Source organism: Rattus norvegicus, chromosome 5 (genome assembly GCF_021556685.1).
Source record: "Rattus norvegicus strain SHRSP/BbbUtx chromosome 5, alternate assembly SHRSP_T2T, whole genome shotgun sequence".
Lineage (NCBI taxonomy): Eukaryota > Metazoa > Chordata > Mammalia > Rodentia > Muridae > Rattus > Rattus norvegicus.
Genome location: NC_141538.1, coordinates 56,658,454 through 56,686,260, shown reverse-complemented (window position 1 = coordinate 56,686,260; position 27,807 = coordinate 56,658,454). Strand labels below are relative to the sequence as shown.

The 27,807-nt window shown below is 38.8% G+C and overlaps 1 protein-coding gene across 16 annotated transcripts in view; it reads left to right on the top strand.

Moving 5' to 3' along the window:
- Lingo2 (leucine rich repeat and Ig domain containing 2) overlaps positions 1-27,807 on the top strand; it is a 1,315,053-nt gene that overhangs the window by 269,183 nt on the left and 1,018,063 nt on the right. For 12 of the 16 annotated variants that reach the window (NM_001436764.1, XM_087548872.1, XM_087548874.1 and 9 more), the window contains 1 exon segment: positions 10,596-10,692. Coding sequence is in view for 3 of the 16 variants with exons in the window: in XM_087548884.1 (XP_087405010.1) it covers positions 23,814-24,887 (1,074 nt within the window). In the remaining 13 variants the exon portion in view is untranslated. 16 annotated transcript variants of the gene reach the window in all.

Here is a 27,807-nt window from a genome sequence, read left to right as displayed (position 1 = left end):
GTGCATACCATGTATGTCTTTCTGTGATTGGGTTAGCTCACTCAGGATGATATTTTCCAGTTCCAACCATTTGCCTACGAATTTCATAAACTCGTTGTTTTTGATAGCTGAGTAATATTCCATTGTGTAGATGTACCACATTTTCTGTATCCATTCCTCTGTTGAAGGGCATCTGGGTTCTTTCCAGTTTCTGGCTATTATAAATAAGGCTGCGATGAACATAGTGGAGCACGTGTCTCTTTTATATGTTGAGGCATCTTTTGGGTATATGCCCAAGAGAGGTATGGCTGGATCCTCAGGCAGTTCAATGTCCAATTTTCTGAGGAACCTCCAGACTGATTTCCAGAATGGTTTTACCAGTCTGCAATCCCACCAACAATGGAGGAGTGTTCCTCTTTCTCCACATCCTCGCCAGCATCTGCTGTCACCTGAGTTTTTGATCTTAGCCATTCTCACTGGTGTGAGGTGAAATCTCAGGGTTGTTTTGATTTGCATTTCCCTTATGACTAAAGATGTTGAACATTTCTTTAGGTGTTTCTCAGCCATTCGGCATTCCTCAGCTGTGAATTCCTTGTTTAGCTCTGAACCCCATTTTTTAATAGGGTTATTTGTTTCCCTGCGGTCTAACTTCTTGAGTTCTTTGTATATTTTGGATATAAGGCCTCTATCTGTTGTAGGATTGGTAAAGATCTTTTCCCAATCTGTTGGTTGCCGTTTTGTCCTAACCACAGTGTCCTTTGCCTTACAGAAGCTTTGCAGTTTTATGAGATCCCATTTGTCGATTCTTGATCTTAGAGCATAAGCCATTGGTGTTTTGTTCAGGAAATTTTTTCCAGTGCCCATGTGTTCCAGATGCTTCCCTAGTTTTTCTTCTATTAGTTTGAGTGTGTCTGGTTTGATGTGGAGGTCCTTGATCCACTTGGACTTAAGCTTTGTACAGGGTGATAAGCATGGATCGATCTGCATTCTTCTACATGTTGCCCTCCAGTTGAACCAGCACCATTTGCTGAAAATGCTATCTTTTTTCCATTGGATGGTTTTGGCTCCTTTGTCAAAAATCAAGTGACCATAGGTGTGTGGGTTCATTTCTGGGTCTTCAATTCTATTCCATTGGTCTATCTGTCTGTCTCTGTACCAATACCATGCAGTTTTTATCACTATTGCTCTGTACTACTGCTTGAGTTCAGGGATAGTGATTCCCCCTGAAGTCCTCTTATTGTTGAGGATAGCTTTAGCTATCCTGGGTTTTTTGTTATTCCAGATGAATTTGCAAATTGTTCTGTCTAACTCTTTGAAGAATTGGATTGGTATTTTGATGGGGATTGCATTGAATCTGTAGATTGCTTTTGGTAAAATGGCCATTTTTACTATATTAATCCTGCCAATCCATGAGCATGGGAGATCTTTCCATCTTCTGAGGTCTTCTTCAATTTCTTTCCTCAGTGTCTTGAAGTTCTTATTGTACAGATCTTTTACTTGCTTGGTTAAAGTCACACCGAGGTACTTTATATTATTTGGGTCTATTATGAAGGGTGTCGTTTCCCTAATTTCTTTCTCGGCTTGTTTCTCTTTTGTATAGAGGAAGGCAACTGATTTATTTGAGTTAATTTTATACCCAGCCACTTTGCTGAAGTTGTTTATCAGCTTTAGTAGTTCTCTGGTGGAACTTTTGGGATCACTTAAATATACTATCATGTCGTCTGCAAATAGTGATATTTTGACCTCTTCTTTTCCGATCTGTATCCCCTTGATCTCCTTTTGTTGTCTGATTGCTCTGGCTAGAACTTCAAGAACTATATTGAATAAGTAGGGAGAGAGTGGGCAGCCTTGTCTAGTCCCTGATTTTAGTGGGATTGCTTCAAGTTTCTCTCCATTTAGTTTAATGTTAGCAACTGGTTTGCTGTATATGGCTTTTACTATGTTTAGGTATGGGCCTTGAATACCTATTCTTTCCAGGACTTTTATCATGAAGGGGTGTTGAATTTTGTCAAATGCTTTCTCAGCATCTAATGAAATGATCATGTGGTTCTGTTCTTTCAGTTTGTTTATATGATGGATCACGTTGATGGTTTTCCTTATATTAAACCATCCCTGCATGCCTGGGATGAAGCCTACTTGATCATGGTGGATGATTGTTTTGATGTGCTCTTGAATTCTGTTTGCCAGAATTTTATTGAGTATTTTGCGTCGATATTCATAAGGGAAATTGGTCTGAAGTTCTCTTTCTTTGTTGGGTCTTTGTGTGGTTTAGGTATAAGAGTAATTGTGGCTTCATAGAAGGAATTCGGTAGGGCTCCATCTGTTTCAATTTTGTGGAATAGTTTGGATAATATTGGTATAAGGTCTTCTATGAAGTTTTGATAGAATTCTGCACTAAACCCGTCTGGACCTGGGCTCTTTTTGGTTGGGAGACCTTTAATGACTGCTTCTATTTCCTTAGGAGTTATGGGGTTGTTTAACTGGTTTATCTGTTCCTGATTTAACTTCGATACCTGGTATCTGTCTAGGAAATTGTCCATTTCCTGAAGATTTTCAAGTTTTGTTGAATATAGGTTTTTATAGTAAGATCTGAAGATTTTTTGAATTTCCTCTGAATCTGTAGCTATGTCTCCCTTTTCATTTCTGATTTTGTTAATTTGGACACACTCTCTGTGTCCTCTCGTTAGTCTGGCTAAGGGTTTATCTATCTTGTTGATTTTCTCAAAGAACCAACTTTTGGTTCTGTTGATTCTTTCTATGGTCCTTTTTGTTTCTACTTGGTTGATTTCAGCTCTGAGTTTGATTATTTCCTGCCTTCTACTCCTCCTGGGTGTATTTGCTTCTTTTTGTTCTAGAGCTTTTAGGTGTGCTGTCAAGCTGCTGACATATGCTCTTTCCTGTTTCTTTCTGCAGGCACTCAGCGCTATGAGTTTTCCTCTTAGCACAGCTTTCATTGTGTCCCATAAGTTTGGGTATGTTGTACCTTCATTTTCATTAAATTCTAAAAAGTTTTTAATTTCTTTCTTTATTTCTTCCTTGACCAGGTTATCATTGAGTAGAGCATTGTTCAATTTCCATGTATATGTGGTCATTCTTCCCTTATTGTTATTGAAGACCAGTTTTAGGCCGTGGTGGTCCGATAGCACGCATGGGATTATTTCTATCTTTCTGTACCTGTTGAGGCCCGTTTTTTGACCAATTATATGGTCAATTTTGGAGAAAGTACCATGAGGAGCTGAGAAGAAGGTATATCCTTTTGCTTTAGGATAGAATGTTCTATAAATATCTGTTAAGTCCATTTGGCTCATGACTTCTCTTAGTCTGTCTACATCTCTGTTTAATTTCTGTTTCCATGATCTGTCCATTGATGAGAGTGGGGTGTTGAAATCTCCCACTATTATTGTGTGAGGTGCAATGTGTGTTTTGAGCTTTAGTAAGGTTTCTTTTACATATGTAGGTGCCCTTGTATTTGGGGCATAGATATTTAGGATTGATACTTCATCTTGGTGGATTTTTCCTTTGATGAATATGAAGTGTCCTTCCTTATCTTTTTTGATGACTTTTAGTTGAAAATTGATTTTATTTGATATTAGAATGGCTACTCCAGCTTTCTTCTTCTGACCATTTGCTTGGAAAATTGTTTTCCAGCCTTTCACTCTGAGGTAATGTCTGTCTTTGTCTCTGAGGTGTGTTTCCTGTAGGCAGCAGAATGCAGGGTCCTCGTTGCATATCCAGTTTGTTAATCTATGTCTTTTTATTGGGGAGTTGAGGCCATTGATATTGAGAGATATTAAGGAATAGTGATTATTGCTTCCTGTTATATTCATATTTGGAAGTGAGGTTATGATTGTGTGCATTCATTCTCTTTGTTTTGTTGCCAAGATGATTAGTTTCTTGCTTCTAGGGTATAGCTTGCCTCCTTATGTTGGGCTTTACCCTTTATTATCCTTTGTAGTGCTGGATTTGTAGAAAGATATTGTGTAAATTTGGTTTTGTCATGGAATATCTTGGTTTCTCCATCTATGTTAATTGAGAGTTTTGCAGGATACAGTAACCTGGGCTGGCATTTGTGTTCTCTTAGGGTCTGTATTACATCTGTCCAGGATCTTCTGGCCTTCATAGTTTCTGGCGAAAAGTCTGGTGTGATTCTGATAGGTCTCCCTTTATATGTTACTTGACCTTTTTCCCTTACTGCTTTTAATATTCTTTCTTTATTTTGTGTGTTTGGTGTTTTGACAATTATGTGACGGGAGGTGTTTCTTTTCTGGTCCAATCTATTTGGAGTTCTGTAGGCTTCTTGTATGCCTATGGGTATCTCTTTTTTTAGGTTAGGGAAGTTTTCTTCTATGATTTTGTTGAAGATATTTACTGGTCCTTTGAGCTGGGAGTCTTCACTCTCTTCTATACCTATTATCCTTAGGTTTGATCTTCTCATTGAGTCCTGGATTTCCTGTATGTTTTGGACCAGTAGCTTTTTCCGCTTTACATTATCTTTGACAGTTGAGTCAATGATTTCTATGGAATCTTCTGCTCCCGAGATTCTCTCTTCCATCTCTTGAATTCTGTTGGTGAAGCTTGTATCTACAGCTCCTTGTCTTTTCTTTTGATTTTCTATGTCCAGGGTTGTTTCCATGTGTTCTTTCTTGATTGCTTCTATTTCCATTTTTAATTCCTTCAACTGTTTGATTGTGTTTTCCTGGAATTCTTTCAGGGATTTTTGCGATTCCTCTCTGTAGGCTTCTACTTGTTCTCTAAGGGAGTTCTTTATGTCTTTCTTGAAGTCCTCCAGCATCATGATCAAATATGATTTTGAAACTAGGTCTTGCTTTTCTGGTGTGTTTGGATATTCCGTGTTTGCTTTGGTGGGAGAATTGGGCTCCGATGATGCCATGTAGTCTTGGTTTCTGTTGCTTGGGTTCCTGTGCTTGCCTCTCGCCATCAGATTATCTCTAGTGTTACTTTGTTCTGCTATTTCTGACTGTGGCTAGACTGTCCTATAACCTGTGTGTCAGGAGTGCTGTAGACCTGTTTTCCTGTTTTCTTTCAGCCAGTTATGGGGACAGAGTGTTCTGCTTTCGGGCGTGTAGTTTTTCCTCTCTACAGGTCTTCAGCTGTTCCTGTGGGCCTGTGTCTTGAGTTCACCAGGCAGGTTTCTTGCAGGGGAAAAATTGGTCCTACCTGTGGTTCCAAGGCTCAAGTTTGCTCGTGGGGTACTGCCTAAGTCCTCTCTGCTGTGGCAGCAACCGGGAAAATCTGTGCCGCTCCTTCCGGGAGCCTCCGTGCACCAGGGTTCCAGATGGCGTTTGGTGTTTTCCTCTGGCGCCTGGATGTGCACAGAGTGCAGTCTCTTCTGGTTTCCCAGGCGTGTCCGCCTCTCTGAAGGTTCAGCTCTCCCTCCCTCGGGATTTGGGTGCAGAGAACTGTTTATCCGGTCTGTTTCCTTCAGGTTCCGGCAGTGTCTCAGGCGCAGGGGTCCTGCCGCTCCCGGGCCCTCCCCTACGGGAACCCAGAGGCCTTATACAGTTGCCTCTTGGGCCAGGGATGTGGGCAGGGGTGGGCAGTGTTGGTGGTCTCCTCTGCTCTGCAGCCTCAGGAGTGCCCACCTGATCAGGCGGTGAGGTCTCTCTCCCACGGGGTTTGGGAGCAGAGAGCTGCTGCGGTCCGAGATCCGCAGGTGTGGGACTTCCGGTAAACACAGGAAGTGCCCGGCCTTAGAGGAACTTTGCCTCTGTGTGTCCTGAGTTCACCAGGCAGGTTTCTTGCAAGGGAAAAGTTGGTCCTACCTGCAGTTCCAAGGCTCAAGTTTGCTCGTGGGGTACTGCCCAAGTCCTCTCCGCTGTGGCAGCAACCGGGAAGATCTGCGCCGCTCTTTCCGGGAGCCTCCGTGCACCAGGGTTCCAGATGGCGTTTGGTGTTTTCCTCTGGCGCCTGGATGTGCACAGAGTGCAGTCTCTTCTGGTTTCCCAGGCGTGTCCGCCTCTCTGAAGGTTCAGCTCTCCCTCCCACGGGATTTGGGTGCAGAGAACTGTTTATCCGGTCTGTTTCCTTCAGGTTCCGGCAGTGTCTCAGGCGCAGGGGTCCTGCCGCTCCCGGGCCCTCCCCTACGGGAACCCAGAGGCCTTATACAGTTGCCTCTTGGGCCAGGGATGTGGGCAGGGGTGTGCAGTGTTGGTGGTCTCCTCCGCTCTGCAGCCTCAGGAGTGCCCACCTGATCAGGCGGTGGGGTCTCTCTCCCACGGGGTTTGGGAGCAGAGAGCTGCTGCTGCATCTCACTTTTAATTGGCATAATTGTTTTCTTGATATCTAATCTTGGTTTGTTGTTTACATACAAATGGACACATTAGCTTGCTCCTTGAGTCCATTCACTTGGGACATATTTTCTCATCCTTTTACCCGGGGATAATATCTAATCCTAGATGTTAAGGTTTGTTTCTTAATGGCAACAGAAGGATGGATCCTGTTTTAGCTTCCATTCTGTAAGTCTTAATCTTCTTACTGGGGAATTGAGACAATTGATGTTGAAAGATACAAATGAGCTTTTTGTCAATTCCTTATAGTCTATTGTTCTCTCTCCTTCCCCCTCTCCCCCTCCCTGCCCCTCCCTTTCCTCCCCTTCTCCTTCTTCTCCTCCTCCTCTTTTCCTCCTCCTCCTCCTCTTCCTTCTCTCTCTCTCTCTCTCTCTCTCTCTCTCTCTCTCTCTCTCTCTCTGTATTTCCATTCTTTTAATTTGCTGGTCTGGGTTATTTATTATTACTTATGTTGCTGTGATTAACTACTTTACTTTTGAGTGTTTCTTCTAGCACCATCCCTAGGACTGGATCTAATGATAGATTTTGATTAAATTTGGTGTTATTATAGAAGATACTTTTTACTTCTTCTATTGTAATTGAAAGTTTTGGCTGGGTATAGTATTCGGGGCTGGCATCTGTGGCCTTTTGTAGTCTGGAGAGCAGCTATGCAGCCTCTCTGGCATTTAGAGTCTCCATTGAAAAGTCAAATGTTATTCTAATAGTGCTGCCTTCATATGATACGTGATCTTTTTCCACTTCAGCTCTTATATTCTTTATTTCTTCTGTAAGTTTAGTGTTTTGATTATTATTAACCTAGGGGAATTGTGTTTTCTGGTCTAGTCTACTTTTTTTCTATATGCTCCTTATACCTTGATAGATAACCCCTTTTTTAGGTTAGGAAAATTTTCTTCTATTATTATGTATAGAATAGTTTCTATGTCATTGACCTGCATGTCTTCTTTCTATATTCCTATTATTCTGAGTTTTTCTTTTTGATGTCTTAATTCTTTTTTTTTTTTTATTAACTTGAGTATTTCTTATATACATTTCAAGTGTTATTCCCTTTCCCGGTTTCCGGACAAACATCACCCTCCCCCCTCCCCTTCCTTATGGGTGTTCCCCTCCCAAACCTCCCCCCATTGCCACCCTCCCCGCATAGTCTAGTTCACTGGGGGTTCAGTCTTAGCAGGACCCAGGGCTTCCCCTTCCACTGGTGCTCTTACTAGGATATTCATTGCTACCTATGGGGACAGAGTCCAGGGTCAGTCCATGTATAGTCTTTAGGTAGTGGCTTAGTCCCTGGAAGCTCTGGTTGCTTGACATTGTTGTACTTTTGGGGTCTCGAGCACCTTCAAGCTCTTCCAGTTCTTTCTCTGATTCCTTCAACGGGGGACCTATTCTCAGTTCAGTGGTTTGCTGCTGGCATTCGCCTCTGTATTTGCTGTATTCTGGCTGTGTCTCTCAGGAGCAATCTACATCCGGCTCCTGTCGGTCTGCACTTCTTTGCTTCATCCATCTTGTCTAATTGGTGGCTGTATATGTATGGGCCACCTGTGGGGCAGGCTCTGAATGGGTGTTCCTTCAGTCTCTGTTTTAATCTTTGCCTCTCCCTTCCCTGCCAAGGGTATTCTTTTTCCTCATTTAAAGAAGGAGTGAAGCATTCACATTTTGATCATCCGTCTTGAGTTTCCTTTGTTCTAGGGATCTAGGGTAATTCAAGCATTTGGGCTAATAGCCACTTATCAATGAGTGCATACCATGTATGTCTTTCTGTGAGTGGGTTAGCTCACTCAGGATGATATTTTCCAGTTCCAACCATTTGCCTATGAATTTCATAAACTCGTTGTTTTTGATAGCTGAATAATATTCCATTGTGTAGATGTACCACATTTTCTGTATCCATTCCTCTGTTGAAGGGCATCTGGGTTCTTTCCAGTTTCTGGCTATTATAAATAAGGCTGCGATGAACATAGTGGAGCACGTGTCTCTTTTATATGTTGAGGCATCTTTTGGGTATATGCCCAAGAGAGGTATGGCTGGATCCTCAGGCAGTTCAATGTCCAATTTTTGAGGAACCTCCAGACTGATTTCCAGAATGGTTTTACCAGTCTGCAATCCCACCAACAATGGAGGAGTGTTCCTCTTTCTCCACATCCTCGCCAGCATCTGCTGTCACCTGAGTTTTTGATCTTAGCCATTCTCACTGGTGTGAGGTGAAATCTCAGGGTTGTTTTGATTTGCATTTCCCTTATGACTAAAGATGTTGAACATTTCTTTAGGTGTTTCTCAGCCATTCGGCATTCCTCAGCTGTGAATTCTTTGTTTAGAAGACCTGCATGTCTTCTTTCTATATTCCTATTATTCTGAGTTTTGATCTTTAAAACGTTCCAGATTTCTTGGACATTTGGTGCCAGCATTTATTAGAGTTAATATTTTCTTTGACTGAGTCATTTATTGTTTGTATGTTATTTTTAATGCCTGAGATTCTTCCAAATCTTCTATTCTGTTGATTAAGAATATCTTTAAGGTTCTTATTTGAGTTTCTGTGGTTTTTATTTTCAGGTTTCCTTCAATTTATGTTTTATTTATTGATTCTATTTCTTTTGCTGGGGATGAACCATTTTATTTATTTTCTTTCACATTTTGTTTAGACATTTTGTTACAAGATGCCTATTAGTGATGACCACTCAGACACTTTAAAGCCAACTGAAAATCTTTCTTTATTCCACCCACCTAGGGCTATATCCAGGTATGTGAGACCCAAATGTTCTGATGAATTTTTAAGGGATAAAGTATTTAAAGACAAAAACCACATCCTGGTATCTTATTCAGCAGCTTCAGCAAGAGGCTTTCCTGAAGCAAAACATGATGAAAAGTTAGTAGAAGCATCTTGACCTAAGGTTCAGAAACAGAATTGGGTAATTTTCTATAAAATTCTCTGTCAATGAGATCAAATCCTAGTTCAACCTAAAATGGTCACAGCAAGAATGCAAAATTGAGGAATCTCTGCTCTGTTTTTCCCTGTCTCAACATTGTCTTGGCTGTTATTGATTGTGTTTTTTTTGGTGGGGTCTAGAAATCTAGGTTTGGACTGGTTTTTATTCTAGGCACTGATACCTGTTCTTGTCAGTGCTGAATGGGTATTTTTCCCTTGGTTTCTGTTTCCTTTCTTGTTCATAGGAGAGTATAATGACTGTTTGTTGCCTGGTGGGGCATTCTTATGGAATGCTGATATGTGCGGTCACTGTGGATTCCAGGTAAATTATATTTCTAGATATTGGAAGTTCACATTTTGTAATTGGAACGAGCTAGGATAGGAACCTCAGAAGAGAGAAAAGCTGGGCTTTACACCAGAATCTACTTAATCTCTGGGAATCGAGACAGAAATTGAGGAAAGGCCACAACAGGTGTTTTGCTACAGAGCTGGGGATGGGACTGTGGAATTGGATATGAAGGAGAGGAAGGAGAATGAAAAGCTGAAGTTTGCCTACCTGCTCTATTAGCCTACTTACTTCTCTGTCAGGCTTGGCTGGTAGAATCTGGGAGAAAGTTTACTGGAATTTGGGCTTTGGATAACAGGGTAAGTGAGGAAGGAATTTGGACAGGAAGATTTGTGTGATCTGCTGCAGATGGGGGCAGGGGTGAAAGACGCTGCAGAAGATGTTTAATTACAGAGGTCTGGTTAAGTCTTGGATATTGGCTTTGTAGAAATAGAGGAGTAGGTGAAATCAGCAGTTATCCTATCTGCTTCCCTGATTGAAGTGTTCTATATGTTTTCAACTCATCTCTTAAAAGGATGTCTACAGATATCTTGAAATAACCAATGGTAGAACTTGGGAAAGCTACTTATTGTTAGACCTTGACTGACATGCTTAAAACAGTGTGAACTCTTTAACATGGCGGGCAGAGTAATGACATATTTAAATTATATATCTTTTTCTAACAGTAGCCATAAAGTATAATGTGATCTCTCTAACCATTTATGTTATCAGTTGTATGCTATAGCTGGTATTTAGCACATTTTGTTTCAAACTAAATTTAATGAAAATGCCTTGATGTGAAAATTATCTTACATTCTAATTATATTTCCAAATGATTATTAAATAATATATTGAATTATTAAAACACATATGATGAAATTATTTACATGAAAATGCAAGCAATAATGTCTTCAGGAAATCAATACATTAGTTTGCCTCATGAAATTATAGTTCGGGAATACATACGTAATTTTTATTCAGAATTTAAGCAAAAGCAGCCGATGGAAACTGTTGGTCAGGGTTAATTTTTTTCATGTTCCCAAGACTTTTGTTTCATTTTATTTAGGAAATCTGCTGCTGATGGTTTCAAGATGTAGAATCCTTATATGTGAAGTATCCCAAATGAAGTCTTGGAATCTGCACTGAAAGTACTTCATGTTGTGGTAAGAAAAAACAGTTCAAATGTGTTGGCACTGGGAAATGTGAAGTCAAGCACATAATTTATGTGTGTTTCTGTGTGTAGTCTGCGTGGTGGCTTTACTATTATGAGTTGATAATAGAGTAAAATGATGACTGTAACTAAATCTATAAGTTTAAGATTTTTTAATCCTGTTTACTATTTTGCAAGTGGACTGAAGTAGTCTGCGGCATAAACAAAAACTCCCTTAAAGAAACATTTCGATTTTGCATCTTATTTGTTTTAGCTACTGTTATCACAAGAGCCCTGGAAGATTTTATGATAGCCATAGCACAGATATGAAAACAAGAATTTGAGCAAAATGGAATCCTGTTTCCAATCTTGCTGACAGATGATGGCAGGACCAATTGTAATTCCTGCTGATATGTAATCTTTAGCCCTCTGACAATGGAGAAGGCAAAAATTTAGATTTATGTCAACACCCCAAAGTTTTAATCAATTATTTAGAAAAGAACCATATTTGGCTCCTCTCAATAGAAAACATAAATGATATTCATTTATATACCATTATTCTTGAAGACATTTTTCTTCAAGTCATCAAACAGTTAATAGATAAATGCATCACAACATTTGCATGATTAAAAAAAGGATATTAGAAAAACATTATGAGATATTTGTCTTAGTCATCTTTGTTATATATGTGAATATATTTGAATGTGAAAATGGTAGGCTTTCTTTATACAAATAATGCATGACCAATGAAAAGGATTAATGAAGCTTATAAGTAACTGTTATATAAACTTGAGAACGAAAAATGTGGGAATTTCCCTTACCAATAGACGTGTTATGAGGTATTAAAAGGATGCTACTGAACTAAGAGACAGTATATGCATAGCATCTGCCTTTTGCCTAGTGCACTACAAATACTCAGTAGATTGAAGTCACATCAGTGTCATCATGATGTAAATATAAAAATGTGCTCAGTACTTCCTTATAGTGGGAAGAGGGGTTAGGTCCTCACTAAAGCTGTTTTCAGTGTATCCATTCTGAGATAACTCATGAAGCTGTTTGTGTACTATTGATAATGTATTACATTTCAATTCAAGAATATTGAACTTGTGTAGAAGTTCCTAAATAAAGATCACCAGATTCCCATATTATGGTTAGTTTTGCTTTAAATTAAATAGTAGTTGTCTTATAGCCACATAATTTGCTAGGTGAAGGGCCACATGTAATAAACTGTTTGCCGTCCTTTTAATTCTAGGTAGTGATATAGCTGCTCACCTTATTTGAGCACTAGGGCCAGACCCTTAATTCAATGAAGGCCATGAGAGTCACATTGCCTAAAGTGCAAGGTTTCCTGGACTGTACAACCCACCTGCTTTTGAATCACTGCTAATGATATAAAAAGACAACTGCCCTTCAAGATCTATTGATACAATTGGTAACAGATGGCTGAGCTAAATATCTGATAAAGAATGTATTGGAATCTTTTCACAATGATGATGAATGTTTGGCATGATTCAGTAAGTTGTAAGAGGGAAATGAATGAGAGCCTCATGCTTACATAAAAACAGTGAGCTAAGGTAATAATCACTTCCAAAATGTATTCCTAAGCTAAGGATAATATATATTTACCTTAGATTTGCATGTGGTATCTGAGTGTTGTATATGTACCTTTAGGGCCAACATTTCTCAGGTTTTAAGGAGGTTAGAGTCTTGCTTTATATTCCCAGGAAGGGAATGCTGCTCTTGGGGATTGCTAGTGACAGCAATCTATATTTAAAATGTGGTCATTGAGACTAAACCACTCCTTGTATATTCTTCTAACTGGAACTGGACATTTCTCTGTCTTGAAGTTTTAAGTTTTATGATCTAGAATAGGGGCTTTAGTATTGGAACTCAAACCGAAAATCTTGATCAAGTAAGCATTAGGACATATATCTAAGAAACAAGTATGTTTAATAATAACCCTGTGAACCTATTTCATAGTTCAATAACTGCATTTTATCATGTACATATAAAGCTTTGAATCAAGCAATTTTAAGACTGCAGGTCAAATTCGTAAGAGTAGCAGTTTGGCTAATGTTAGTTGAAATTCTCGTAAGTCGTTGCTTCCTTCCATTTGAAAATGTGCCAAATCTTCCCGCAGCTACCTCTATTCCAGAGGCTCATAAAACTTACCAATAGAAGTTATTGGCTCAAGTTTCGAAGTTAAAACATGATAAGGTCAGGCCTGAATCTTGGCAACAGGAGAATGTGCATCTGACACAGCTGCTTGTTAATCCTACGATAATTCAGTTTTATAGCCATGAAGAGTTTTATTTCATGGCAGCCAGAATAATCACATATGGGAATAATGGGACTATATTTGTTTAGCTTAAGCTCGTGAACATTGAATTCACAGTCACCTGCTAAGTTAGGCTTTAGAAGGCGTGAGTGCAGTGGGCCTACTCATCCGCTGTAATACTGCTTCAGTAGGCATCATATAAAATGTAAAACATCTAGGTATCTGCACATTTTTCTAACCATTGAACTTGTTTATTTTAATCAATTCCATTGAGTTTTTAAACATCATTTATGAGAAAAAAATTGATTGTCAGAGATTAAGCTAAGCTGGTATTTATTCAAGCAACCTCCCTCTAAAACTGAAATTAATCCATTCTCCGTGTCTCTCTACTCAGTCCTCTGTCTGTGTCTCCACAGAGACACATACACCACAGAAAATTCATTTGGCATACCCATCCTTTTCCTGAATTATATGTGTGAATTTCTTACTTCCAATCTCTCTCTGTAAGTTTAACTTTCTAAACTTCTGTCTCACCATAACTCAGTAACTTCTTTCTCTTAGGAGAAAATAATGTTTTTTATTCTTGCCCATATTATCTAGGGTGTGCCATCCTGGGAGGTACAAACTTCAAGAGAAATAGAGAAAAGAATGAATCAACAGGGAGGTATAGCTCCCAAAGGCATAGACTTAGGAGAGACAAGCACCAGGGTTGAGGATGGGACGCAGGAAGGATTCCATACTTCTTTGAAGTGACAAATTTGTAGCAATTCCACTAATTGTGTTTACCTTTCAGCCACTTCAGGTCTCTTCCCAAGTACTTACTACCTTGTAAGATGGCAGATAAAAATATCTATGTGCCTCAGCTTTTAAGTGTGTATACATAAAACATATATGAGGTATATGTTATGCCAATATGAAAAATTCACTTTTCATGTCATCTTTAAAACTTGTATATATCGAGTACAGTTTTTGAAATGAAATAAAAGGAAAGTGTACTAAAAGATCTTCATAATGTATGATTCTCTCTCTAGATACTGACTGAAAGAAATCACAGGAACACATGCAAATTTTGTTTTGTTACTGCCAGGTTTCTCTTACTCACCAGACCACAAAATTTCAGTATGATTTGGACACTGATTTTTTTTAAATTATAATGTAATTTTACATTAGTGCTAATGCTTCAAAGATGAATATCATCTAAGTTTTCAGTATGATTACTCTATTGCTGACTTTACTACTAATCTTATTGAAGAAACTGATAGGTTATATATAAGGCATTAACTTTGTCTTTATAAGAAGCAATAAGGTAACTTTGGAATCATACACATTAAATAAATGAAATTTAAGAAAGCAAAGCAATAAACAGATCCTTGCTGAGAACAAATGAATATTTTTTGGTTTCATCAATAAGAATTTTTCTAGTAACAAAGAGAACTAATGATGAAATATAACATATTATTTTATATCAGCAATTTAAAATCCCATATACATATGTCATTATATGCTGGGTCAACCTATGCTCCCCCCAGGGTTAAGGAACACTTGATATATGGCTCATTTTTCTCCAGTTAGAAATACAGACAATTAAATATTAATTACCATATATTAAATATATGGATTTAATGGCTACTAAATGTCCTGCCATCCTAGAAATGAAAGCCTAGTCAGGTCTCTCAGGCTTCCTTGAACTTGTGTCAGTTTTCTTTTCTTCTAATTTTCTGTAGTTGTTGACTCCTCAGACTTTTCAAAATTGTGTTTGTGTGTATTTCACATTGAACTTCTTCAGTATATCAGCTTATGTTTGTTCAACTGGGTTCTTTCTTTGGGGGGGGAGTGGAGAAAATGAGCCACAATGACTTATTCCTTTTAAACTACATTGGTCAACATTTCTTCATTCTCAGATATTTAAAACAAAAAAGCCAATAAATAAAACTATTATTACCACTTTCTAGAAACCTGTCAAAATCTTGACATGTTCAGTCCCTGTAATTTGCATTATATATTCAAAGTGAATTTTGAAAACAGCAGGGATGCAGGTTGTGTGAGACCTGCCTTTTAAATTGGCAATCTGCAGTAATGGAGGTACTGTCAGCTACCCTTCACTGTTGAGGGAAGCAATAGCCAGAACCATACCTTTCCCTCTCCAACTTCTTGTACAAGGTTTCATTGCCTGCTTCTTGGTTTGATTAGCCACAACAGTCTTATTAAATATATTTTTGTATACCCAAAATAGTACAGATGTGACAGTTAATACTACTGATATGTAGTATATTTAGTGTGATGTAAATTTAATTGTTTATTGATAGTGTTGAAAAACTGAAACGCCATGTAACTGAACTACTTTCATTTCCAACAGGATATTTTAGAAGCTAACCTTATAACTTTACATGATGTTCTACCATTTTATTGGTATTTTATTTATTTACATATCAAATGTTATCCCCCTTCCCAGTTGCCCTTCCACAAACCCCTATTCCTCCCCACTTCCCCCTGCCTCTGTGAGGGTGCTCCCCCATCCACCCATCTACTCCTGCCTCAGCACCCTAGCATTCTTATACCCGGGGTCATCGAGATTCCACAGGATCAAGGGGCACCCCTCCCATTGATGCCAGATAAAACAATCCTGTGATACATATCTAGCTAGAGTCATGGTCCACCCATGTTACTCTTTGGTTAGTAGTTTAGTTCTTGGAAGCTTTTAAAATATGGTTTGAAAAAGCAGGCGGTGATGAGAACACTTATGAATTGGTAGAAAGTTACAGTTGCACAGAAAGGAATGCTGGCACTATTGTACAACAAGGGAATAATATATGAAATTATTGATTTCAGTACATTTCATTAACACCGATTAATATGTTAGACAGTTATATTTACTCTGATTAAATACTATACTCTGTATACATTTGTTAAAATATTTATATGTAAAGTACAAATACATTTAAATTATAAAATATATGATAAAAGTATAAATTATTAGGTATTCTTATTTAATGTATTTGAGCTAGTAGGTTGGAAAGAAGACAAGTTAGTGTTTCCATTGGCCAGCCTCAGATGTTAGGTTCCACACTATCTCTCTGATGCCCTTGACTGTGAATCACATGACAGAAGTGAAGTAAAGATAGGGAAACACATACTACCCATGTGCTCAGGACAAAGGGAAGACATTGAATCCCTGAGCAGTTGGCCTGTTTCTTTTTGATCACACATGAGAGTAGGAGTTGCAACTATCAGTCATCATCTAAAGCAGTATTCTTAATCGTGTAGGCCATGAATCCTGTGGAGTCAAAGGACCCATTCCCAGGTCCTTTGATATTCATATATCCTGAATACCATATATTTATGCTGTGATTCATAAGAGTAGCAAATTGCAGTTATGAAGTAGCAACAAAAATAATTTTATGGTTTAGACTCACCACACTAAGAAGACCTGTTTTAAAGAATCACAGCTTAAGAAAGTTAAGAATCAGTGATCTAGAAGCAAAGAACTGACTACATGTCAGTTAATAAAACATGTAACATATAAGATACCATTTCATTAAAATTATATTCATAATAATGTTCTTGGACTGAAAGCGCTAACTGTTTTTGCAACTACTATGAGTTAAGGTAGATATACGAACCGCTAAAACAATGAACTTAGTTCTAATGGGCAGAATGTTCACCCCTTTCTTCTTATTTTTGGTATAAATTGAGTTTCAAGGGAAATCATTTGGGCCACAGTGATCTAAATCTGGAGGCAAAAGTGCAGGGAAGGCAGCTTCTGAGCAATCTTGCAGAACTCAAGATAAGATGGTGTAGTAGATCATTTAGCCATTGTAAAATAAAGATCTTCTGAGTATCTTCGGTAGCCTTCTGAACACAGCTCATAAATTACTCCTTCCTCGTTATTCTATATCATTATTTTTATACTATACTTAGTCCCGGGAACCTAAAAATGGAACAGAGCTACACAGGTATATTTTACAAAAATTTGCGCACAAACTAATACCAGAAGGCAAAGTTTTGCCATTTGCTTAAAATAAAATAGATTGTATCATTGAAATTATTTAAAAAGTTTATTCCCTTTTTCATAAAATTGTTTAAGAACAGCTTCTAGTTCTTCTGTGCACCAAGATTTATCAACTTGAGTTAACCTATATCGTTATTTTCTTACCTTCTCATTCTGGGTGTTTAACTAAGCTTTAACTAAAGAGAGATGGCAAATTTAAGCAAGTATAAATAGGTCATACAGTATGTTACTACACCAAAAGCTCCTTTTAGCACAGGATAATTTTGTAGCTCATGGTTAGTCCAGTCTTTAAAATTATGCTTTCAGGCTGTGTGAATATCATGGCCTTGTTACTATAAAACTATAGGGACAACTGAGAAATTTAAATACCTCATTACATATAACATGCTAATATTTTGTTTAATGCTATTTTTCTGAACACATCTCAACAATTTTTATGTCAATAATATATACTTCATTTTTATTTCTGTATCTACTTTTGGATAAAAATAAAAATCAATATTAATGATTATTCTTCTTTTAGAGAAATTAGTTATAAGCAAGCAGCTTAATTCTTTAGCAAAATCAAAACCAATATCAAGACTGAGATTGTAGAAAACAGAGCATTATACTTTAAATGGACAGTATTGTTATCATGATAGATTCATTCAGCAGACAATAGCTGCATTGACAAAGCAATCTGAATTAATCTGAAATTGAATCACCTCATGTACACACATGCGGGAAATTGAAGCAATTTTAAATTAAGATATACAAATATTATTCTGTTAACTTTAAAATGAATTCACAATAAATTGAACTGTTATTGTCGCACTTAGGTTGTCTTAATTTTCAGCACTTTGTTACAAACTGGAAAGTTGCAGAAGGCGAAAGTGAATGTTGGAATGCCAAATGCAAATGAAACAAATATATCTAAATAATTAAGTGATTGAACTTCTTCTAGTTCCTTTAAAGGTGAATATTTATTTTTTTATCACATTCAATATGAAATTGTTTATAGCTTGTGACAGAATGGTGCAGATTTAAGCCCTTAGTCTACTTGTCTGTCAAAGTCAATTACAGAAGGGTCACAAATGTAGACATTTATCTGATGGACTCTCCCCTGCTCACATTAGTCATTTGCAGGCACTTTCTAAGAGACTTATTAGCTCATCTATTTGCAAATGATTGCCACTGTCTGGGCATACTGCCTTTGGGTTCTGTTTTACTGAAGGATAGTGGTCTTTTGAAAGGCAGCCATAATTACCAACTGAAGCAGTGTAATAGGAGTTGAAGGCATGTGTGGGCCAAAATTATTCAAAGAATAATAAAACAAGCTTTAATAAAGTTCAACAACTTAATAAGAGTTGATGTTTTCAGATAACTAAATCTTTGCCTATTCCTGTGTCTGTTCATTAGGTAATAAAAACTATTACATTGCTATACATGTCTACTTATAGTTCCTGTACCACCATAAAATATCATTAAATGCTAGCAAATTTATCACTGTCTCGTGGCAGACATACACTATAACCTCATCAGAATTATGCAACATACAGAATACTCTATGTTTTTTCCTGTTATTATCTTACCAATGTTTACAATGAGAAGAACTCAAAAAAAGATGCTGTCAACAAAGATGGCTAGAGATGACTGTTGGTGAGTTAATTAAAAGAATGCTTTATATTTCGTAGCTAGTTTAGAGATTCAGCATCTGAGAGATAATTGGTCCTTGAAAAGATTAAACTACAAAAGAAGTATTGAGTTTAAAAGTCATAGAACTCCACATATCAGAACAATAACACATCAAGAATTATGTTTTAGAAATCTCCTTTGGGAGTTGTATGGGAAAGTAATGAATGTGAACAAAGTTACAAAAGGCAAAGAAACTGGCAGAATATTATCTTAATGATTGTTAAGATTAAAAGCAAAGCCGTAGCAGTGAAAATACCATCATTGATCCTAGAAGTAGCTGAATGATCATTTTACAAGTCTTTGCAATTACTTGTTGATCAAGGTGTGCAATTAGTTGTGATCAATTACTTGTGTGATCAAGGAATATGGAGTGGACTGTTGTTCCATGGTGTGATCAATCCAGGGCCTCTACACACACTGAAGAAGTTCCCTGGCATTGAAGAGCATCTGCAACCCTGACTCTGGTATTCTCCACTACCAATGTGGTCATTTAGAAAAGAACACTGGGTTAACTAGTGCAAGGTTATCTGTGAAAGTCTAACAAGCAATCTAGAGGAGCTATTTTGGAAATTCAGGAAAATTCTAAATGAAAGTAAAAAATGTAGTGGGATGACTCTATGATCTAATGAGGTTCTGTGTGTGCCATGATTAGCACAATGCCTGAGATAGAATTAATGCTTCAGAATGATAGCTGGTGTTTGGTTCCTCTGATGGAGACTTGGAAAAGGTGCATTAGACTAGGATGAAAATCTATTTTCATGTTTAATTAGAAGAACAAGAAGGAGAAAGAATTTAGGCAAACCGAATGTTGCTCATGATATTGAGCCCAGATACTGTATCGGTGACTAAAGAGGGGAAAAGTCACTAGGGTCCAGACAAAGAATAGGGTATCTGTCTCACTCTTCCCTATGAAAATTAGGTATATCTTCCAGCTTTCCTATCTTGTTTTAAAGCACCCATTGGAATTCTATTAGCATCAAGTATTATTTACCAGAAACATTTGGTGAATTTGAAATTATTCTGCAACACTGTAGTTTGTAGCTGTCTGATTCAAGCTTTGTATTGTCCACCTGATATTGGAGTCTAAAGGGGGAGGGCATTTTATATTGTGTCCTGCCTCTGATGACACTTAAGAACTAGACGGCCACTGACAAAACAGGACACCTTCAAACAGTCATGTAAAGGACAAATCCATATTGGAACAGCACACCTTTAGAGAAGGAGCCAATCTAGTTGGTCTTTCTGCAGAGAGCAAGCCCATGGAACGGTAGAAGAAATGCAATGGCATACTGAAGGGGTTAAACTGCCCAGGTGGAATCAGTGATGCTCTCGGTGGCACTGTGAAACAAGTTCCTAGACTGCAGAGAGACATTGAGCTGTCTTTGGGGAACTGAGAAATAACTGCAAATTAAGCAAGACATGGTTATTCACTCTTTCTATTGGTGTCTGTACAATCTGTAAATGCTGTTTAGGGTTTTCACATACTCAAAACTGTCACTTAACACAGAATGATGTTATCCATTTGAGAGTCAATTTACAAACTTACTGAAAAGGATCTGACATCCATACAATAGAGTATATATCTGGGGACATTGTGGCAGTTTATTTGCTGCTGTGAGTTTAATCTGAATCACCAGATATCTAATTTATCATGAAAAAATGAAATTCTGGGTTGTTTTTCCTTTCCTATGCAGATTTATTGAACAGTCTAGTTTCTTCTGGTGAAGCACATGGCTCTGGTGGAAAATATGTCCCAGTAATTCTATGACGGCACTGTTTTGAATCTCAAATAACCTACAGAGATAAACAGCAATGTAATATAGCTAAGAAATATCTTCTCACAGGTCACTGACCAAGCCTAAAGGCTTCTTTATAGCATTATTGGTGCTTTGTAGGGAAGTAATGATAAAGATCTGTCCTACATCTAAATTCTGAGGTCTAGTCCTGAATTTTCCTTAATCACAGGAATGTAAAATTGCACCTTCTTTCTCATTCCTCTCTAAACTAACTTCCCTTTTTCCTCCCATCCTGCTTCCCACTCTGCAGCCCTTATCCCTTTTGTTCTTTGAGGTCATTGTGCTATATACTAACAAACATAGACAATATACCTCATCTCCTCAAGTTGAGGATATATATTGTTTTTTCTGTCCAAAATAAAACCGCATAACATCACATCGGCAAAGCAGTACTGAGTCCACTTGGAGATAACGTGTATTGAATTCATAGCTACTTAAAACACTAACATGCTGAATACATATCTACTGAGCCCTATTCTTGACAACGCATGGGACTAGGTAGCATGATAGAAATAAATACCAAGAAAAAATGGATGACAAGGAAGACTCACAAGCAAGGGTTTCAGGACTGGGATCTGAGTTTATTGTCAAGGGATACATAGACTGTGACAGATAAGGGTATGGCAGCCCAGATGCATAGAAAGTAAGTGAAGGTGATTCCTATGACAAGCAGCTTATGCCCTCAAGAAGGGTAAGTTATATACTTGGGTTGATGAGTGTGTGAAGAGGACAGGATTACCTGGAAGTTGAAGCACAGATTTTTAAGAAAAGTTAGTTCAAAGGTTTAGGGATTTACCTTCAGTCATAAGAGGCCTTAAGCTGGAACAGCTTGATCTTTTTCACATTTATGAATGTGAAATTAAAGAAATCATTGTAAAATATTATGCAAAATATATATATATGTAACTTATTGGTTAATTCCAAGAAAGGAAGTCTCATGTATTAAATTAGAGTCTTGTAGTGTGATAAATTTGTATTCTGAATTTGTGATCCTACAAGATATAAAAACACTAACATCATTAAGGCTTCAGCCTTTACTCAGATGTGTAGAGATATTATAAAATCACAGTATTTCAATCTTTCATAGTTACTAAGACTTTTAGGGAACAGACATAAGAACAGTAGTCATGTGTTTATGCATTTATGGAAACACCCTTGATTTTCTCTTCATAATTTCTGCATATTCACCAGTCTGTCATGGACAATGAACACTTTGCTGAAGGTTTCTTTGATCTGTAGGTTTCTTTGGGTCCCATGAGTCCTTGACATTTCCTTGGCTATTTTCTTGTTACTTCCTGAAGACATTAGATATCACCATTAAGAATATAGAGCAATGAATATCCTAGTAAGAGCACCAGTGGAAGGGGAAGCCCTGGGTCCTGCTAAGACTGAACCCCCAGTGAACTAGTCTATGGGGGGAGGGCGGCAATGGGGGGAGGGTTGGGAGGGGAACACCCATAAGGAAGGGGAGGAGGGAGGGGGATGTTTGCCCGGAAACCAGGAAAGGGAATAACACTCGAAATGTATATAAGAAATACTCAAGTTAATAAAAAAAAATAAGCAAAAAAAAAAAAAAAGAATATAGAGTCCTATACCTACACTTCTTGTCTTAATACAGTTAGACCTGGGTTGACTATTTCTCTCCCTTTGTCCTTCTTCCCTGCTTTTCTCTGTTACTCTAAATTTTCTTGCCCATTAGCATACCTTCTACTCTGTTATGCAGTCGGGCTTTTAGGGAAACAAAAGCCAGAAAGAACTGAACTCTACTTGACTGACTGTCCAAGGTACTGATAGTTCCATGTATCTTCCATCCCTTCTGATTTAGAAGAGCAGATAAGCCATGTTACTTACATTGGGCTTAAACTCAGGTCAAGAAATCATAAGTAGGTATATGTAGAATTATCTTAACATATGAGTCTGTGATCTTTACTTTGTAAAAGGTTTTCCCCCTTGCCTTCTTGGATTGCTTTCTTAATTGGTTAATTCACAAACTTTTTCTTCTCTCCCTGACATTTTGTTTGTTAAGACCATGGGGTGATGGACAAGAAAAATTTGGTACTGGGTGAAATATTATGAAATCACAAGATTGTTTTTTAAAAACAGCAGTCAAGGGCACTCCTGAGGCTGCAGAGCGGAAGAGACCACCAACACTGCTCACCCCTGCCCACATCCCTGGCCCAAGAGGAAACTGTATAAGGCCTCTGGGCTCCCGTGGGGGAGGGCCCAGGAGCGGCAGGACCCCTGCCTGAGACACCGCCTGAACCTGAAAGAAACAGACCGGATAAACAGTTCTCTGCACCCAAATCCCGTGGGAGGGAGAGCTAAACCTTCAGAGAGGCAGACAGGCCTGGGAAACCAGAAGAGACTGCTCCCTGCACACACATCTCGGACGCCAGAGGAAAAAGCCAAAGACCATCTGGAACCCTGGTGCACTGAAGCTCCCGGAAGGGGCGGCACAGGTCTTCCTGGTTGCTGCCGCTGCAGAGAGCCCCTGGGCAGCACCCCACGAGCGAACTTGAGCCTCGGGACCACAGGTAAGACCAAATTTTCTGCTGCAAGAAAGCTGCCTGGTGAGCTTGGGACACACGGAAGCAGAATTTCTCTAGAACCGGGCACGTTCTGTGTTTACCGGAAGTCCCACACCCGCGGATCCCGGCCCGCAGCAGCTCTCTGCTCCCAGACCCGGTGAGAGAGAGACCCAACCGCCTGGTCAGGTGGGCACTCCTGAGGCTGCAGAGCGGAAGAGACCACCAACACTGCTCACCCCTGCCCACATCCCTGGCCCAAGAGGAAACTGTATAAGGCCTCTGGGCTCCCGTGGGGGAGGGCCCAGGAGCGGCAGGACCCCTGCCGGAGACACCGCCGGACCCTGAAGGAAACAGACCGGATAAACAGTTCTCTGCACCCAAATCCCGTGGGAGGGAGAGCTAAACCTTCAGAGAGGCAGACAGGCCTGGGAAACCAGAAGAGACTGCTCCCTGCACACACATCTCGGACGCCAGAGGAAAAAGCCAAAGACCATCTGGAACCCTGGTGCACTGAAGCTCCCGGAAGGGGCGGCACAGGTCTTCCTGGTTGCTGCCGCTGCAGAGAGCCCCTGGACAGCACCCCACGAGCAAACCTGAGCCTCGGGACCACAGGTAAGACCAAATTTTCTGCTGTAAGAAAGCTGCCTGGTGAACTCAAGACACAGGCCCACAGGAACAGCTGAAGACCTGTAGAGAGGAAAAACTACACGCCCGAAAGCAGAACACTCTGTCCCCATAACTGACTGAAAGAGAGGAAAACAGGTCTACAGCACTCCTGACACACAGGCTTATAGGACAGTCTAGCCACTGTCAGAAATAGCAGAACAAAGTAACACTAGAGATAATCTGATGGCGAGAGGCAAGCGCAGGAACCCAAGCAACAGAAACCAAGACTACATGCCATCATCGGAGCCCAATTCTCCCACCAAAACAAACATGGAATATCCAAACACACCAGAAAAGCAAGATCTAGTTTCAAAATCATATTTGATCATGATGCTGGAGGACTTCAGGAAAGACCTGAACACACTTAGGGAAGCACAGGAAAACATTAATAAACAAGTAAAAGCCTACAGAGAGGAATCGCAAAAATCCCTGAAAGAATTCCAGGAAAACACAATCAAACAGTTGAAGGAATTAAAAATGGAAATAGAAGCAATCAAGAAAGAACACATGGAAACAACCCTGGATATAGAAAACCAAAAGAAGAGACAAGGAGCTGTAGATACAAGCTTCACCAACAGAATACAAGAGATGGAAGAGAGAATCTCAGGAGCAGAAGATTCCATAGAAATCATTGACTCAACTGTCAAAGATAATGTAAAGCGGAAAAAGCTACTGGTCCAAAACATACAGGAAATCCAGGACTCAATGAGAAGATCAAACCTAAGGATAATAGGTATAGAAGAGAGTGAAGACTCCCAGCTCAAAGGACCAGTAAATATCTTCAACAAAATCATAGAAGAAAACTTCCCTAACCTAAAAAAAGAGATACCCATAGACATACAGGAAGCCTACAGAACTCCAAATAGATTGGACCAGAAAAGAAACACCTCCCGTCACATAATTGTCAAAACACCAAACGCACAAAATAAAGAAAGAATATTAAAAGCAGTAAGGGAAAAAGGTCAAGTAACATATAAAGGGAGACCTATCAGAATCACACCAGACTTCTCGCCAGAAACTATGAAGGCCAGAAGATCCTGGACTGATGTTATACAGACCCTAAGAGAACACAAATGCCAGCCCAGATTACTGTATCCAGCAAAACTCTCAATTAACATTGATGGAGAAACCAAGATATTCCATGACAAAACCAAATTTACACAATATCTTTCTACAAATCCAGCACTACAAAGGATAATAAATGGTAAAGCCCAACATAAGGAGGCAAGCTATACCCTAGAAGAAGCAAGAAACTAATCGTCTTGGCAACAAAACAAAGAGAATGAAAGCACACAAACATAACCTCACATCAAATATGAATATAACGGGAAGCAATAAGCACTATTCCTTAATATCTCTCAATATCAATGGCCTCAACTCCCCAATAAAAAGACATAGATTAACAAACTGGATACGCAACGAGGACCCTGCATTCTGCTGCCTACAGGAAACACACCTCAGAGACAAAGACAGACACTACCTCAGAGTGAAAGGCTGGAAAACAACTTTCCAAGCAAATGGTCAGAAGAAGCAAGCTGGAGTAGCCATTCTAATATCAAATAAAATCAATTTCCAACTAAAAGTCATCAAAAAAGATAAGGAAGGACACTTCATATTCATCAAAGGAAAAATCAACCAAGATGAACTCTCAATCCTAAATATCTATGCCCCAAATACAAGGGCACCTACATATGTAAAAGAAACCTTACTAAAGCTCAAAACACACATTGCACCTCACACAATAATAGTGGGAGATTTCAACACCCCACTCTCATCAATGGACAGATCATGGAAACAGAAATTAAACAGTGATGTAGACAGACTAAGAGAAGTCATGAGCCAAATGGACTTAACGGATATTTATAGAACATTCTATCCTAAAGCAAAAGGATATACCTTCTTCTCAGCTCCTCATGGTACTTTCTCCAAAATTGACCATATAATTGGTCAAAAAATGGGCCTCAACAGGTACAGAAAGATAGAAATAATCCCATGCGTGCTATCGGACCACCACGGCCTAAAACTGGTCTTCAATAACAATAAGGGAAGAATGCCCACATATACGTGGAAATTGAACAATGCTCTACTCAATGATAACCTGGTCAAGGAAGAAATAAAGAAAGAAATTAAAAACTTTTTAGAATTTAATGAAAATGAAGATACAACATACTCAAACTTATGGGACACAATGAAAGCTGTGCTAAGAGGAAAACTCATAGCGCTGAGTGCCTGCAGAAAGAAACAGGAAAGAGCATATGTCAGCAGCTTGACAGCACACCTAAAAGCTCTAGAACAAAAAGAAGCAAATACACCCAGGAGGAGTAGAAGGCAGGAAATAATCAAACTCAGAGCTGAAATCAACCAAGTAGAAACAAAAAGGACCATAGAAAGAATCAACAGAACCAAAAGTTGGTTCTTTGAGAAAATCAACAAGATAGATAAACCCTTAGCCAGACTAACGAGAGGACACAGAGAGTGTGTCCAAATTAACAAAATCAGAAATGAAAAGGGAGACATAACTACAGATTCGGAGGAAATTCAAAAAATCATCAGATCTTACTATAAAAACCTATATTCAACAAAATTTGAAAATCTTCAGGAAATGGACAATTTCCTAGACAGATACCAGGTATCGAAGTTAAATCAGGAACAGATAAACCAGTTAAACAACCCCATAACTCCTAAGGAAATAGAAGCAGTCATTAAAGGTCTCCCAAACAAAAAGAGCCCAGGTCCAGACGGGTTTAGTGCAGAATTCTATCAAACCTTCATAGAAGACCTCATACCAATATTATCCAAACTATTCCACAAAATTGAAACAGATGGAGCCCTACCGAATTCCTTCTACGAAGCCACAATTACTCTTATACCTAAACCACACAAAGACACAACAAAGAAAGAGAACTTCAGACCAATTTCCCTTATGAATATCGACGCAAAAATACTCAATAAAATTCTGGCAAACCGAATTCAAGAGCACATCAAAACAATCATCCACCATGATCAAGTAGGCTTCATCCCAGGCATGCAGGGATGGTTTAATATACGGAAAACCATCAACGTGATCCATTATATAAACAAACTGAAAGAACAGAACCACATGATCATTTCATTAGATGCTGAGAAAGCATTTGACAAAATTCAACACCCCTTCATGATAAAAGTCCTGGAAAGAATAGGAATTCAAGGCCCATACCTAAACATAGTAAAAGCCATATACAGCAAACCAGTTGCTAACATTAAACTAAATGGAGAGAAACTTGAAGCAATCCCACTAAAATCAGGGACTAGACAAGGCTGCCCACTCTCTCCCTACTTATTCAATATAGTTCTTGAAGTTCTAGCCAGAGCAATCAGACAACAAAAGGAGATCAAAGGGATACAGATCGGAAAAGAAGAGGTCAAAATATCACTATTTGCAGATGACATGATAGTATATTTAAGTGATCCCAAAAGTTCCACCAGAGAACTACTAAAGCTGATAAACAACTTCAGCAAAGTGGCTGGGTATAAAATTAACTCAAATAAATCAGTTGCCTTCCTCTATACAAAAGAGAAACAAGCCGAGAAAGAAATTAGGGAAACGACACCCTTCATAATAGACCCAAATAATATAAAGTACCTCGGTGTGACTTTAACCAAGCAAGTAAAAGATCTGTACAATAAGAACTTCAAGACACTGAGGAAAGAAATTGAAGAAGACCTCAGAAGATGGAAAGATCTCCCATGCTCATGGATTGGCAGGATTAATATGGTAAAAATGGCCATTTTACCAAAAGCAATCTACAGATTCAATGCAATCCCCATCAAAATACCAATCCAATTCTTCAAAGAGTTAGACAGAACAATTTGCAAATTCATCTGGAATAACAAAAAACCCAGGATAGCTAAAGCTATCCTCAACAATAAAAGGACTTCAGGGGGAATCACTATCCCTGAACTCAAGCAGTATTACAGAGCAATAGTGATAAAAACTGCATGGTATTGGTACAGAGACAGACAGATAGACCAATGGAATAGAATTGAAGACCCAGAAATGAACCCACACACCTATGGTCACTTGATTTTTGACAAAGGAGCCAAAACCATCCAATGGAAAAAAGATAGTATTTTCAGCAAATGGTGCTGGTTCAACTGGAGGGCAACATGTAGAAGAATGCAGATCGATCCATCCTTA